Below are 14876 nucleotides of genomic sequence, written 5' to 3'. Positions count from 1 at the left end.
CGGCCGGCTTTGTTTTTTTTTTGTTGTTGTTTTTTTTTTTTAATCAACTGGTGTTGATAGGTGTTTTGTTCGAAGAACAAAGGAAAGAGTGTTTGAGTGTTTGGGATGTTGTTGTGTGAGTTTTCCTTGACGGGCGGGAGACAGTAACAGTCTCCTCGGTGTCATCAGTGTGTCCGGACGTTTTGTTTGCAACAAGTCTTGAACCGACTTGGTGGTAGGGCACATCCTGACCAGATTTTGTTATTTAACAAGTGAACAGAATTGGAAGTTAGTCCTGACTGGACTGTGCACATCCTGACCAGATTTGTGTTATTTAACAAGTCTGAACAGAATTGGAAGTTAGCCTTGACCGGACTGGGCACATCCTGACCAGATTTGTGTTATTTAACAAGTCCCTGAACAGAATTGTGTTATTTAACAAGTCTGAACAGAATTGTGTTTTTAACAAGTCCTGAACAGAATTGTGTTATTTAACAAGTCCTGAACAGAATTGGAAGTTAGCCTTGACCGGACTGGGCACATCCTGACCAGATTTGTATCTGTTGAGGTGAGTGTGTATCTTTGTTGATTGTTCGGTGAGCGTGTGTTTAATGTTTGAAGAATGTTAGTTAAGCTTTTGAACTTGCATTTAGCTAAAGACTTTTTTTCTCCAGGTTTTTGTGGGTTTTTTTTTTCTCACTTTTGTTGTTTGATCTTCGCTTATTCATCGTATCCGCCTCGGGCTCACCAACCAGAGCTGAATTAGAAATAACTTCAGGAAGAGCATCGGTGTCAGTGAAAACTTTGTGTTACTTCAAGTGGACATATTTGTGTTACCTAGAAGTGGAAACTTTGTGTTATATTCAAGTGGAGACTTGGTGTCATTTTCCAACTGGAGATTTTTTTTTTAGGGGGGAGGGGGAATTGAATGGTCGGAAGGAACATAAGATGTGTTGTGACAGTGGAAGTGTTCGGACTGTGGGTTCGGAAATTTGGAATTTTATTTTTTTTGTGCATGGACCAGCTGTGGAATGTGGCAAACATATCTCACATAAAATATAATAGAGAAGTCCGACATATTTTTGCCAAACACATCAACTTATCTATTGTAATTTAACAGCATTGATGCTAGAAAGCTCTGACAAAATCAACGTTTTTAAAAATATGTAACAATTTAACATCTACATGTCAGTCCAAATTTTAAAATGACAACATGACGAGGACGATGTAGTTTAGTTTATAGTTTACTTATTTTATGAAAAATAATGTATATTTAAACAAACTTTACACAGACAGTCACAATAATGTCTGGGTTTACTGTCGTGTACCTTGCTGTATGTAGGTGTTAAATAATTTACTGTATCATTTGACACTTTGACACTAATGACCAGCGTGTCTCTTCACACCATTGAAAAATCTGTTTCAACACAATTTGCTAATTTATATCTGATATCTGATATCTGGCATCGACATTCTCTCAAGATACCGTTTTTATTTTTGCGTTTATTCTGAACTATACGTTTGTCTTTTCTTGGAGGTGTTTCTCAAATGTAAGTTTTATTCACTCTTTAAAGATTATCCTTTTCTCTTTTTCTCTTTCTCTCTCGCACGCGCGCACACAGATGTGGGTCCCGCTCTACAGTCTGACAGAAGCGGGGGGCGAGGGCAAACTGCTCGCTGGTTTCCTCCGACAATGGAAGAATAAGCTGCGGTAACCTAGTCACACTTGTTTGACTTGCGGTCCGCCCGCGGCCCACTGGGCCAAGGTGCAAGGCTCGGCAGCTAATCGCCGGCACTCCCCGACCTAATTGGTAACCGAACCCCTACCCCCTTCCGCTGATTGCTGCGCGCGCGTCTGATAGGTCACGTGGTGTGTCGACTGGTAAATCACCCATTTCTTCACCTTCTCAACTGGCGCTCCGATTGAACGCCGCATATTTTACGACCGGGTAGGTCGCCAGGCCCGTCACCACGGTCACGTGACTACCCTCGGGCAATCAAAATTTAGCATTCTAATGTAATGCAAGCCAAGACTGCATCGATATTAGCCAACTCTAAAATGTCTGGATCATCACTTCATCTGAGTTAGTGTCACTGACATTGTTCATTTAACGTATTTTTATTTTTTATCCAGTTTTTCTGTCATTTTAAATGGAATTTTTTTATGTTAGGATAATGCAAAAGTAAATGTATTAGTCACCCCTTAGAATAAGGGTAGACTTCGTGTTCTGGAAGTTACTGCATATGGTCACTGGTTTGTGGCCTGTGGATAGGATTCTGCTTCCCCACCCCACCCCCACTCTCCATCCTGCTCATTCTTTTCAGTAAAAATAAAAGTGGCTACCTGATTTATAAGGAGCTATTTAAAGCTTACAGATGTAAATGTGGCGGAGGGAAAGCTTTGATTCCGCTTTCCACGGGACGTACTCTAGACATGATGAGCCACTTCGGCCAGTAGGCTAGCCGGGTGGGAGTACGGAAAAGAAGGTAATAAAAAAAAAAAAAAAAAAAAAAGGTGTGTTGGGGACGGGATCTGATCTCACGGCTACCGACAACTTATAACTTCAAAGAAAGTCGTTTCCTTGTTGTCCTAACGATGGCGCTGTCAAAGAGGTACTTGGTTTAGAAAAAATCCCGAGACTAAGCTAAACATTTGTGTTTCTCTCGCCTACTGGTTGCTAAAGAAAGGAAAGGGTGCTGTACTTTGAAACATTGTCTGACGGGAAAACAGTTCCAGTCTCGACCCTGGCAGTTACCCTTCCTCTCAAATTTTATCTCATCGAATGTCTCGCTTCAACAAAGGCTTCATGACCAATTTCCGGTAAGTGGATTATGACACTGCTATCTTAGGAAATAACGATGATGATACATTGAGTGGGCTAACTGTGAGTGGTTTACTGGCTCTAGGCTCCTAGAAGAGCTTTTTCTTGTCACTGGGCCAAGCGAACGTGGAACTGAGAGCTGCTATGAAGTAGTAAGCACAAGGATTTATATCAGTTTCATAAGGCTTGATGCAATTTGTATCAGCTGTAGGTAATTCTTTTCCGAACTGAAAAGGACGAAATGAATGTCTCTGCCCTGTGACTTATATGTCCTGCATGTCTCCTTTACAAACATTTCGGAACATCTGACTGCAAAGGTTCGACAGCCACAAACAAATCGCAAACGTCTCACTTTCGAAGAGGCGAACCATCTGTGATATCATTTGTTTTAAATCGGAGAGGGAATCAACACCACGATGCCCAAACAATAAGGAAAGTGGAGAAGAGAAGACAGAAGAAGAGGAAAGATACAGGGAGGAGGATACATGGAAAGTGTGGACAGCGCTGGTGTGATTAACTCCCCATGGGGCTTTGAGGAACCGTGAAAAATGGACAGAACTGTTGGCGAGGTCACCGTTGGTCAACGAGCATGAAAGCTGGGGGTCACATGACAGTGATTTGTCACTGGCCACCTTAGAAACTCAGCTTCATCTCCATGTTCCGGTGAGATGGTCGAGGAACTCGGGAAAATGTGCTTCTGGGGAAGAGATGGAGATGAGAAATGATGTTACAAAACCAGATGCGTAGGTAGAAATAGTAGGTTGCTATGAGAACGCTGCGGTAGGTAGAAGTGGTATTCGAATATTAACGTCTCTGTGGTAGGCCTGTAAGTCCAGATGTAACTGTGCTTTCAACATGATCATAGACTTACAAAATGGTGGAAGCAGCACACACACACACACAAACCCACTTATCTTTTTAGTCTTCTTTGTCCTCCTAGTGCCGCAACCATACCACCCCAACGGATCCGGTTCTGGGCCGAGGATCGATCTCCTCCTGGTCTGTCTCCGAACCCTGCGTTTCATCTGTGGGTTTAAGTCCAGAACTTGTCTGGTTAAACTCGGTGTCAAATTGCAATAAAATCAAATTGTCAACCGTACACTGCAGTCTATGCAAAAACTTATTAAATACATTTTTTACTAAAACAAGGATATCGGCCGGCAGCTCTTCCTAGCGATGTAAGTGTAGAAGCAGGACTGAAGTATCGTTGGAAGTCAGAGAAACATTGCAGTGTACTGCTGACGTCAAGCAATGACTGTAAGACACAATAACAAACACGTTCATGCTTTGTACAAAGCCAGGATAGTGTGTTTTCACGAGCAAACCGTCGATGTCGCAGTTGAAGATGTGAAATATTTTCACGGGTGAGTCCCGTGCTGTGTCCTGGTGACCGTTAGCACGGACACCTCGTGTCGCGTAGTCACTGGGTCAGTGGAACTTATTCTCTCCCTTGTGTCTTGCCGTCCCCACAAAGTCCTCGACATTATGGGATAGCAATTGTCATGAACTGTGGAGGGCCGGGCCATCTTGTCACTTATTTCTTGTTGGTGTTCTTTGTAGGGTACTGTAGTCCGTTTTCGATGTCCTCCATTGACTGGGCAGGCAACTCTGACCACGCGTACAATGATGTCTGGAGGGGAGAGGATCGGGTAGGTTGTTGCCGTCTGTCACTCCGATCTTGTTCACTCCATTGAGTATGACGTGTGTGTTCCTGGCAGTTGGAGGTACCTAGGGGGACAGTAGCAGAGTGTTCGTGGTCCGTAGTACACTAGTCATCTTCGTTAACAGCAGCCTCGTTGTCGATGACGTCACCGGTTCTGGGGCGTGTGCGCCTCGGTTCAGCGGATTTGTTCATTGTTGTAAACGGCGAACTTGACTTCTTCACGAAGTTTAGACACGTTAGTTGCTAACGGCTGTATGGCCTGGTGGCTACCGACAAGGTCTGAAGTGATGAGTGAGTGAGTGAGAGTGGTGAGTGAGTTCGTGAGTGATGAGTGAGTGAGTGAGTGAGTGAGTGAGTGAGTGATGAGTGAGTGAGTGAGTGAGTGAGTGAGTGAGTGAGTGAGTGAGTGAGTGAGTGAGTGAGTGAGTGAGTGAGTGAGTGAGTGAGTGAGTGAGTGAGTGAGTGAGTGAGTGAGTGAGTGAGTGAGTGAGTGAGTGAGTGAGTGAGTGAGTGAGTGAGTGAGTGAGTGAGTGAGTGAGTGAGTGAGTGAGTGAGTGAGTGAGTGAGTGAGTGAGTGAGTGAGTGAGTGAGTGAGTGAGTGAGTGAGTGAGTGAGTGAGTGAGTGAGTGAGTGAGTGAGTGAGTGAGTGAGTGAGTGAGTGAGTGAGTGAGTGAGTGAGTGAGTGAGTGAGTGAGTGAGTGAGTGAGTGAGTGAGTGAGTGAGTGAGTGAGTGAGTGAGTGAGTGAGTGAGTGAGTGAGTGAGTGAGTGAGTGAGTGAGTGAGTGAGTGAGTGAGTGAGTGAGTGAGTGAGTGAGTGAGTGAGTGAGTGAGTGAGTGAGTGAGTGAGTGAGTGAGTGAGTGAGTGAGTGAGTGAGTGAGTGAGTGAGTGAGTGAGTGAGTGAGTGAGTGAGTGAGTGAGTGAGTGAGTGAGTGAGTGAGTGAGTGAGTGAGTGAGTGAGTGAGTGAGTGAGTGAGTGAGTGAGTGAGTGAGTGAGTGAGTGAGTGAGTGAGTGAGTGAGTGAGTGAGTGAGTGAGTGAGTGAGTGAGTGAGTGAGTGAGTGAGTGAGTGAGTGAGTGAGTGAGTGAGTGAGTGAGTGAGTGAGTGAGTGAGTGAGTGAGTGAGTGAGTGAGTGAGTGAGTGAGTGAGTGAGTGAGTGAGTGAGTGAGTGAGTGAGTGAGTGAGTGAGTGAGTGAGTGAGTGAGTGAGTGAGTGAGTGAGTGAGTGAGTGAGTGAGTGAGTGAGTGAGTGAGTGAGTGAGTGAGTGAGTGAGTGAGTGAGTGAGTGAGTGAGTGAGTGAGTGAGTGAGTGAGTGAGTGAGTGAGTGAGTGAGTGAGTGAGTGAGTGAGTGAGTGAGTGAGTGAGTGAGTGAGTGAGTGAGTGAGTGAGTGAGTGAGTGAGTGAGTGAGTGAGTGAGTGAGTGAGTGAGTGAGTGAGTGAGTGAGTGAGTGAGTGAGTGAGTGAGTGAGTGAGTGAGTGAGTGAGTGAGTGAGTGAGTGAGTGAGTGAGTGAGTGAGTGAGTGAGTGAGTGAGTGAGTGAGTGAGTGAGTGAGTGAGTGAGTGAGTGAGTGAGTGAGTGAGTGAGTGAGTGAGTGAGTGAGTGAGTGAGTGAGTGAGTGAGTGAGTGAGTGAGTGAGTGAGTGAGTGAGTGAGTGAGTGAGTGAGTGAGTGAGTGAGTGAGTGAGTGAGTGAGTGAGTGAGTGAGTGAGTGAGTGAGTGAGTGAGTGAGTGAGTGAGTGAGTGAGTGAGTGAGTGAGTGAGTGAGTGAGTGAGTGAGTGAGTGAGTGAGTGAGTGAGTGAGTGAGTGAGTGAGTGAGTGAGTGAGTGAGTGAGTGAGTGAGTGAGTGAGTGAGTGAGTGAGTGAGTGAGTGAGTGAGTGAGTGAGTGAGTGAGTGAGTGAGTGAGTGAGTGAGTGAGTGAGTGAGTGAGTGAGTGAGTGAGTGAGTGAGTGAGTGAGTGAGTGAGTGAGTGAGTGAGTGAGTGAGTGAGTGAGTGAGTGAGTGAGTGAGTGAGTGAGTGAGTGAGTGAGTGAGTGAGTGAGTGAGTGAGTGAGTGAGTGAGTGAGTGAGTGAGTGAGTGAGTGAGTGAGTGAGTGAGTGAGTGGTGAGTGAGTGAGTGAGTGAGTGAGTGAGTGAGTGAGTGAGTGAGTGAGTGAGTGAGTGAGTGAGTGAGTGAGTGAGTGAGTGAGTGAGTGAGTGAGTGAGTGAGTGAGTGAGTGAGTGAGTGAGTGAGTGAGTGAGTGAGTGAGTGAGTGAGTGAGTGAGTGAGTGAGTGAGTGAGTGAGTGAGTGAGTGAGTGAGTGAGTGAGTGAGTGAGTGAGTGAGTGAGTGAGTGAGTGAGTGAGTGAGTGAGTGAGTGAGTGAGTGAGTGAGTGAGTGAGTGAGTGAGTGAGTGAGTGAGTGAGTGAGTGAGTGAGTGAGTGAGTGAGTGAGTGAGTGAGTGAGTGAGTGAGTGAGTGAGTGAGTGAGTGAGTGAGTGAGTGAGTGAGTGAGTGAGTGAGTGAGTGAGTGAGTGAGTGAGTGAGTGAGTGAGTGAGTGAGTGAGTGAGTGAGTGAGTGAGTGAGTGAGTGAGTGAGTGAGTGAGTGAGTGAGTGAGTGAGTGAGTGAGTGAGTGAGTGAGTGAGTGAGTGAGTGAGTGAGTGAGTGAGTGAGTGAGTGAGTGAGTGAGTGAGTGAGTGAGTGAGTGAGTGAGTGAGTGAGTGAGTGAGTGAGTGAGTGAGTGAGTGAGTGAGTGAGTGAGTGAGTGAGTGAGTGAGTGAGTGAGTGAGTGAGTGAGTGAGTGAGTGAGTGAGTGAGTGAGTGAGTGAGTGAGTGAGTGAGTGAGTGAGTGAGTGAGTGAGTGAGTGAGTGAGTGAGTGAGTGAGTGAGTGAGTGAGTGAGTGAGTGAGTGAGTGAGTGAGTGAGTGAGTGAGTGAGTGAGTGAGTGAGTGAGTGAGTGAGTGAGTGAGTGAGTGAGTGAGTGAGTGAGTGAGTGAGTGAGTGAGTGAGTGAGTGAGTGAGTGAGTGAGTGAGTGAGTGAGTGAGTGAGTGAGTGAGTGAGTGAGTGAGTGAGTGAGTGAGTGAGTGAGTGAGTGAGTGAGTGAGTGAGTGAGTGAGTGAGTGAGTGGTGAGTGAGTGAGTGAGGTGAGTGAGTGAGTGAGTGAGTGAGTGAGTGAGTGAGTGAGTGAGTGAGTGAGTGAGTGAGTGAGTGAGTGAGTGAGTGAGTGAGTGAGTGAGTGAGTGAGTGAGTGAGTGAGTGAGTGAGTGAGTGAGTGAGTGAGTGAGTGAGTGAGTGAGTGAGTGAGTGAGTGAGTCTGAGTGAGTGAGTGAGTGAGTGTGAGTGATGAGTGAGTGAGTGAGTGAGTGAGTGAGTGAGTGAGTTCTGAGTGAGTGGTGAGTGAGTGAGTGAGTGAGTGAGTGAGTGAGTTGAGTCGAATTCACCAACTCACGCTTCATGGGTAAAAGAATTATTGACTGCAATTTTTATGTAAATAAATGAATGCTTATGTTCAAAAGCAATTTAATGCTTTAAATAATGTAAACTGTTAAATAGTTTTTTGGTGTAAATAATAAAAGATATCCTCTTGCCTACTATTTATGCGTTGTGAGGAACGAGATTTTGAAAGCTGTTGAATGTTTTTCTTCATGTGTGCAAGCCTGTGTACCAGTGTAAGTAAAAAGCCTGAGATAGGGTGAGGAATGCAGGAGGGGAGTGGGAGTGGGGAATTTGATGGGAAAACACGACTTTTGATGGGCGATCGGTGGGTATGCAATGGTTTTTTCGTGGGAAGGTGGATGGGTCTTTCGTGGGAAAACATGGGAACCCGTGGGAATTCCCTACGAGGTCTCCTTAGGGTCTCGCCTCCAAAACCCGCGAGGGACCCAACTTTCTTCCCGAAGAGGTCCCATGAGGGACCCAAGAGTTCTTGCAGGCTATGGAGTGATCTTCCTACGCCACTGCATCCAGAAGAAAAATTATCAAGCCATTACGATCCACACACAGAACTTTAGATAACCGCGCGCACGAGCACAAATAAACAAGAAAAAAGAAAATATATTTTTTTAAAGCAAAGGGGATCGGCCCAGACGAAACGCAAGGTTACTGTAGTATAGGAGTTGTCCTTAATTTGACAGCAGATTCTAACATTAAACTCACCTGGGATTGATCTATATTAAATGTAATCGTGCCTGTTGTGAAATATAAGTTCATAATATAGCTATTAGTCCGTAGTCATATTCTGCTTTTACATTTTTAAAACTTTTGGAAGTTGTGTTCTTAGTCGCAGCAGACGTCTCCGAATTAAGGCAGCAACAGGTCACATGAAAGTCACGTGACTAAAAGTGTCAACATGGCGGGGTCTGCGATTTCAAGTATTTTTCGCCGCGGTCTCTTTAACAACAAAGTCGCCATAGTAACTGGCGGTGGAACAGGCATTGGCAAAACAATAACAAAAGAGCTGCTTTTCCTAGGTATGTGCATTTTTATTGAATGGCATTCTAGACTGCTTGCAAGATATGAAAAGCAGCGTGCCCGAGGTCAAAGTTCGTGTTTTCGATTTGTAAGCCATCGATGACTATATGTGAAACTTATGAAGTTGTAGCCTTCACTGGCGAGGTGGCTCCCATATGAGGTACAGGCCTCAATGTGGCATTCACAATTACAGTAAAAATGAAGAATTTCGTTTTTTCATGGTCATTCTTTTTTCATGCTACTGTTATTCGAGCGAACTTTATAGTGTGTTGAGTCTTCGCTTTTGATAATCTTCTTTTGGGATATCTAGGATGCAAAGTTGTGATAGCTTCTAGACGTGTGGAAAATCTGCAATCAGCTACCGAGGAGCTAAAACGTATTATTGACCCCTCATCCACAGCTGATGTCAGCTTTGTTCAGTGTAATATTCGAAAGGAAGAGGAGGTATTTCTAATTATGTTCTTGCATGTGTGAGAGAGAATAAAATACTTCTTGAGTTAATGAATGATGTTTATAAAAAAAAAATACTTTAAAAAGCTTGTTATCATATATTGTATAACATGAAAATATGTGTCAGGTTGCTGGTTATTTGTCAACAAGAATACTAAAGAATATTGTCCCATTTCGATGTCAGATTGTAAAATATGCTAATTATTGAAATTTCATGCTTTAGTTGAAGTGTTTAGACACTAGAGGCTTAGAACATGCTTGGTACAAGCAGAGCTTGCATTCTATAAAAGGCAAAGGTAATCCTATATATCTGAGATCATTAGTGTGGAAAGTGTTAGAGACCTCAATTATCCAGCATCTAAGGCCAGCATTTTGTGAAAGTAGCCTTCATCTCATCTCCCTTGCTATCCTTTTTTCCCTTTAGATCCCTAAGAGATCAAGTAAATAGGTAAGTCTATTAGCAGAAGATTGCAGCAGACCATATCAGATCTCTTAGGAATAGCACTGGGAAAGTAAGTTGCGGCACAATATATCAAACTGGTTATTCTGCCTCAGATACTGGTACTCTTACCACTCTACTATTCAATTTCCAAACTTGCAGTGCTATTCTTTTCAGATTCATGTGAAATATACATGCTACATACTTAAAGAATTAGTCTCTGAAAAGCTTTGATGGCTGAAATCTACATACATAAGATCCTTATTGTTTGTACATGATTTGCAAAATGTCTCCAAGTCTGTTTAAACCTTCAGACTTTTAGAGTAATGAAATCTTTTTATATGATTTAATGTATACTTTATAATCTTGACCAGTAATTTTTGGTATGTCTAGATCAGGGGTGCCCAACCTACGGCCTGCTGGCCACATCCGACCTGCGAAAGTGCCACATCTGGCCCACTCATTTTAATCTGACACAACATAATTTCATTTTTAAAGTCCTAATTCTGGTACAACTGCCATGGTCTGGCCTGCGAGATTTTATATCGTGTTCAGAAGAGAAAAGGTTGGGCACCACTCTCTAGATGTTTATTTTATTTATTTTGTAATCATGCTTCAGGTAAAACATCTGATAAGTACAACACTGGAGCAATATGGAAAGCTAGATTTCCTTGTGAATAATGGTGGGGGCCAGTTTTACTCTCCAGCAGAGAAGATAACTCTTAAAGGATGGAATGCAGTGATAGAAACAAACTTGACTGGAACGTTTCTCATGTGCAGAGAAGGTGGGTAGAAACTTCTTTGCAACTGTTACACCACTTTGCAACAGTTAAAAAATTGCACCAACTGTATATATTTTCAGCATGCATAAATATTAAGACAGTCATAAAAAGTTAAATATTTGTACTTTCCTAGGTCTGGCTATCACCTGAAGTAGAAAATGATGCAAAATTTCCACCTTTTGTAGTTTCCACTGTACTTATCAATACATATTGCAGCTTGCAGTCTTACTCTTCTGATAGATGGATTGACATTTCTGAAGACAGTGTGATAAAAACTATAAGAAATGGACCAGGTGCTTCATCTTACAGTTATTTTTGTTCATCAAAATAAACAGTTGTGTAGGAAGTAACCAATACAAGTATAAATTTAGAGATATTCAGTAATAGATATTTATCCGTACACATTTTCATGAACATAGAGATTTGGTAAGAAACCCTATCTTTCTAAATGTTCAGCCTATATACAATGGATGGAAAATCATGGTGGTGTTATTGTCACCATTATTACCGACATGTGGAAGGGATGGCCCTCTATGAGGTGAGTTTTAAATCACTATTATGGTCTTTATATACTGTTTGTTCATTTTTATCCCTGTGAATGTTCATGTGAACCATATGAACATACTAAATATCAGAAGGCATCAAGTAATTCAAAGTCTAATCATATTGTTCCTTTCTTTTTAATACTCACTATCAGTCTACTAAAACTGTAGGTGTTCATGTTAAAATTGTTCATTTATAATTGACAAAGGATTTGTTACAGACAAAAAGGTATGTAAAATTTAAAATGGGTTTAACTGATTGATGTGTTTGCTGTAATCTTTACATGAAGTTTTAAGCCTTGACAGTCATTCAGGAGCAGCCAGAGCTGGGGTAGACAACCTTACCAAGTCCTTGGCAATAGAATGGGCTCACACTGGCGTGCGTGTCAACTGTGTTGCACCGGTGAGTAAAACACTTATGTTCATTTCTTTAAAAATATATTCTTCTTTCAAAAGCTGTAGTGACCACAAACAGTGCACCTAATGGTAAGGGTTTTTTTTTATTAATAACTGATGATTTATTGATTGATAACTTTTTGCGCATTCTTTTGCAGGGTAGTTCAATTTACTCAGACACAGCAGCAGCTAACTATGGATCCAGAGATTTTTTCGGTAAAAATCTTCACATTGTTCCAGCAAAACGATTTGGGACAACTGAAGAGGTCAGAAAACTTAGCCAGATTAGCTTGAAGTGTTGCGCCTACATTGTTGTACATTTATAAACAGTCTATAATATCATAAGTATTTACCATTTATGTTTGGTTTTTTTAAGTATATGTGAACAATTATGTAGATATGTTATAAAATACCATCCATTGACATTTTTGCCATAATGGAGAAAATCTCTTTAACTGACAGCCATTTTGTGTGTGTCTTCCTTTTATCTATTATTTCAAATGTTTGTTTGTGTATGAGAGAGAAAAGAATGATAGGGAGCCTCTTCGTTATCCAAGGGAATTAACTGCTGTTAAAATTAATTTCTACTATATTTGCATTACTTCCCTTTGCCTGTGATTGCTAAGGCCTGTTCCTTTTACTGTATAAATTTTCCACATAGTAATGTTGAATTTGCAGTCGTAATATTCTTAGTGGTGTTTTTTTCTAATAATGATTAGATCAGCAGATCTCGCATGTATTCTTCTTACTGTTACAATTCTATTAGCAAATGTAACTATCTGTGATGTTTATTTTATATAGTTTCTGGGTTAATCCATAACTATAATTTATGCATGTCTTAGAGACTTAGATGATACATATTCCAAATATTGTTAGATCTAAAAATTACAGTAGCTTCTGGCCACAAAATTTTAAACTGTTTTTACACAGGGGGATTCTTTGTGAAAGAAAACATTTTTCAAGATTTACGAATGTTTAAATATTTTTCAGGTGTCTGCCGCAGTTTGTTTTCTTCTATCACCTGCAGCAGCATTTATAACTGGAGAGACGATAAAAGTTGATGCAGGAGCCAGCTTGTATGGGACTTCTTGGGAGATACCAGGTAGTGGGAAAGTAACTCTGCACACGTGTTCGTGTAAAATAAAATCTGTTTGATTAGAGAGAAAGAGTTTTTTCTTACAATTGGCTAAATTCTTGATAAGCTAACACAATTGTGATGGAGTTTCTTTTTCTTTTTTTTTCTTTTTTTTTTTTTTGGCGTAGTTCTTGACAGCTACACAGATGAAACGCTTTGCTTGTTTCAGAGCACAGCAAGAGCAAACCATACACATGGAAGGATGACCTACAAGAAGAATCAAAACCAAGCACAACTGAATGTGCTAAGTCTAAGCTTTGAACTTTCTATGTGCGGAAATTTCAGAAGAGTATTTTCCCAGTCACTAATCAGTGTGCTACATGATGTATTTATTCTAGACGTCTGTTACTGACACGCTAATGCTACCATGGTGAGATCTGGGAACCAACGACTTTTTTCTCCAAATCTTTCTGCCCCGGAGCATGCCCTGCATAATTGCCACGTTTCACTTCATTTGGGTAAAGAATGTCATCATTGAGTGAGGTCTGCGACTGGTGAATCTTAGTTCACTGCCTGACGGCAGTACCGAAAAGAAGTGTGTAACCTGTTTCCGGTGCCGATTGTCATTGTCCATTGTCAGTACAATATTGTATGACTTCAAGTGAGAGAGCGAGTGTGTGTGTGTGTGCTTTCATGCTTGCTCGCCCCAAAATGGGATGAAAACCAGCGGGGAATAGTTTTACGTTCACCCCGTCTTCCCAGGCCTTAGTCCTGTAATCTGAAATTTTGGGGACAGCTTTTCCTTTGCTTTTGGATGGAGAGCACTTGAGCAGTCGTTTGAAACTTGACTTTTTCTTTGAAAGAAAATTTTCACAGGTCCCGTACTTTTGAAGGAGTCAGTGAGTGCGTGTTGCCTCTTGGTTACTTATACTTTCGTGTCGAGAATTCCTGTGCCGTGATGGTGAATAGAACATGGCCCCATTTCTTTGTACGCTGGATGCCTAGTCAGTACGTTTCCAATGTTGCGTATCTAGCATTGCATACCCATCCATCCTTCCAGCCTTTTGACTTCAGCTGACAGTTTTGTTCATTTGTTACAAATCCAGCAAAAGCTTTAAAATTGCTTGAGGTCCTGTGCATGAAAACGACTTAAGTGTTTTAGCGCATACTCGGAAAGGAGAACGGAAGAGAGGAGGGATGAGCATGTTCTTGTGTATGTCTGTTTATACTATTATATATATTTATTATACATCACATAATTTCGACCAATGATCATTTGATCTATTAATAAAAGGAAGGAATTTTTTTCTTAAGAAGCTCAACCACGTCTTCTTATTACTATAAATCTTTATTACTGGAAAAATATTCGTTGGCACAAATTTATCTCGATCACAAGAGGACCAGATTTATTTGTAGTTATTTTAATCATTGTGTTGACACGTTGTATTTAGAATGATTTTGGAAGAGTACATTGATGATGACGCACATGACTATTTATGGAACATTATTATTAAAGTTTCATTAGCAAAAGATGTAGTATCATGGTTGTTATGACATTTCTGTGCATCGAAGTATTGAATAGTGATAGTTCATTCCGGGTAGCAGTCACAACGGTTAGTACCTGTCATCAATACAATGATGATTGGATGTCTTAGGTTCATATCTTGTCTCGGGTATGCTGTACTCTGCTTACAGGGTCGACTGCTTTGCCGTGATATGGCCTTAGCTGCTGGCTGGGCGTAAAACCCTTCCTCGCTATGTGAAGCCACACTCCCTACTTCTATTGTCAATATCCTCTCTTCCCTCACCTTCTCCTCCTCCCCCAACTCTCTCTCTTTGACCCTCGTGTTCCCTAGATCGAGGTGATACTGGTCTATATCTGAAATTCACCTTCAAAAGAGTCACTGGTGTGTAGCCGATCGGCTCACGATGCCTGACGATGGGGAAAGACTGATTTTTATGAGGTCGTTGAGGAAACAATATTCGGCTTTTCCGCCCCTCTTGCAGTGTTTTCGCAGGTGCATTGCTCTCAGCTTCTCAAACTACATATTTGCATCCCATGCGTGAAGTTTTATTTTGATCTTTTGGTGTGTGTGTGTAGAGGGTATCTCTGTGTGTGTGTGTGTTGATTTTTTTTTTAATTCAGTATTTTAATATGGTCTGTCACGAGCTAGCTTTTGAAGTTGAAAGCTGGGGAATAGACTATGCAGATTTTTTTTCCGGAATACCATGCATCTAGAGAGAAATACAAACTCGAATAATCGATTGCTAAAGCATTAT

General features: G+C 42.0%; 1 protein-coding gene across 1 annotated transcript; it reads left to right on the top strand.

Annotated features, from left to right (window-relative positions):
• The first annotated feature begins 8752 nt into the window (after window positions 1-8752).
• On the top strand, window positions 8753-14128 carry LOC112557643 (peroxisomal trans-2-enoyl-CoA reductase-like). Its single transcript, XM_025227633.1, has 8 exons — window positions 8753-8911; window positions 9223-9356; window positions 10421-10586; window positions 11040-11121; window positions 11432-11528; window positions 11680-11787; window positions 12512-12623; window positions 12826-14128. Exons 1-8 carry the CDS (start codon window positions 8791-8793, stop codon window positions 12915-12917), a joined length of 912 nt encoding a protein of 303 aa, XP_025083418.1. The 5' UTR covers window positions 8753-8790; the 3' UTR covers window positions 12918-14128.
• Window positions 14129-14876: the final 748 nt, after the last annotated feature.

This window comes from Pomacea canaliculata, linkage group LG2 (assembly GCF_003073045.1).
Source record: "Pomacea canaliculata isolate SZHN2017 linkage group LG2, ASM307304v1, whole genome shotgun sequence".
Taxonomy (NCBI): domain Eukaryota; kingdom Metazoa; phylum Mollusca; class Gastropoda; order Architaenioglossa; family Ampullariidae; genus Pomacea; species Pomacea canaliculata.
This window is presented reverse-complemented; position numbering and strand designations above follow the sequence as displayed.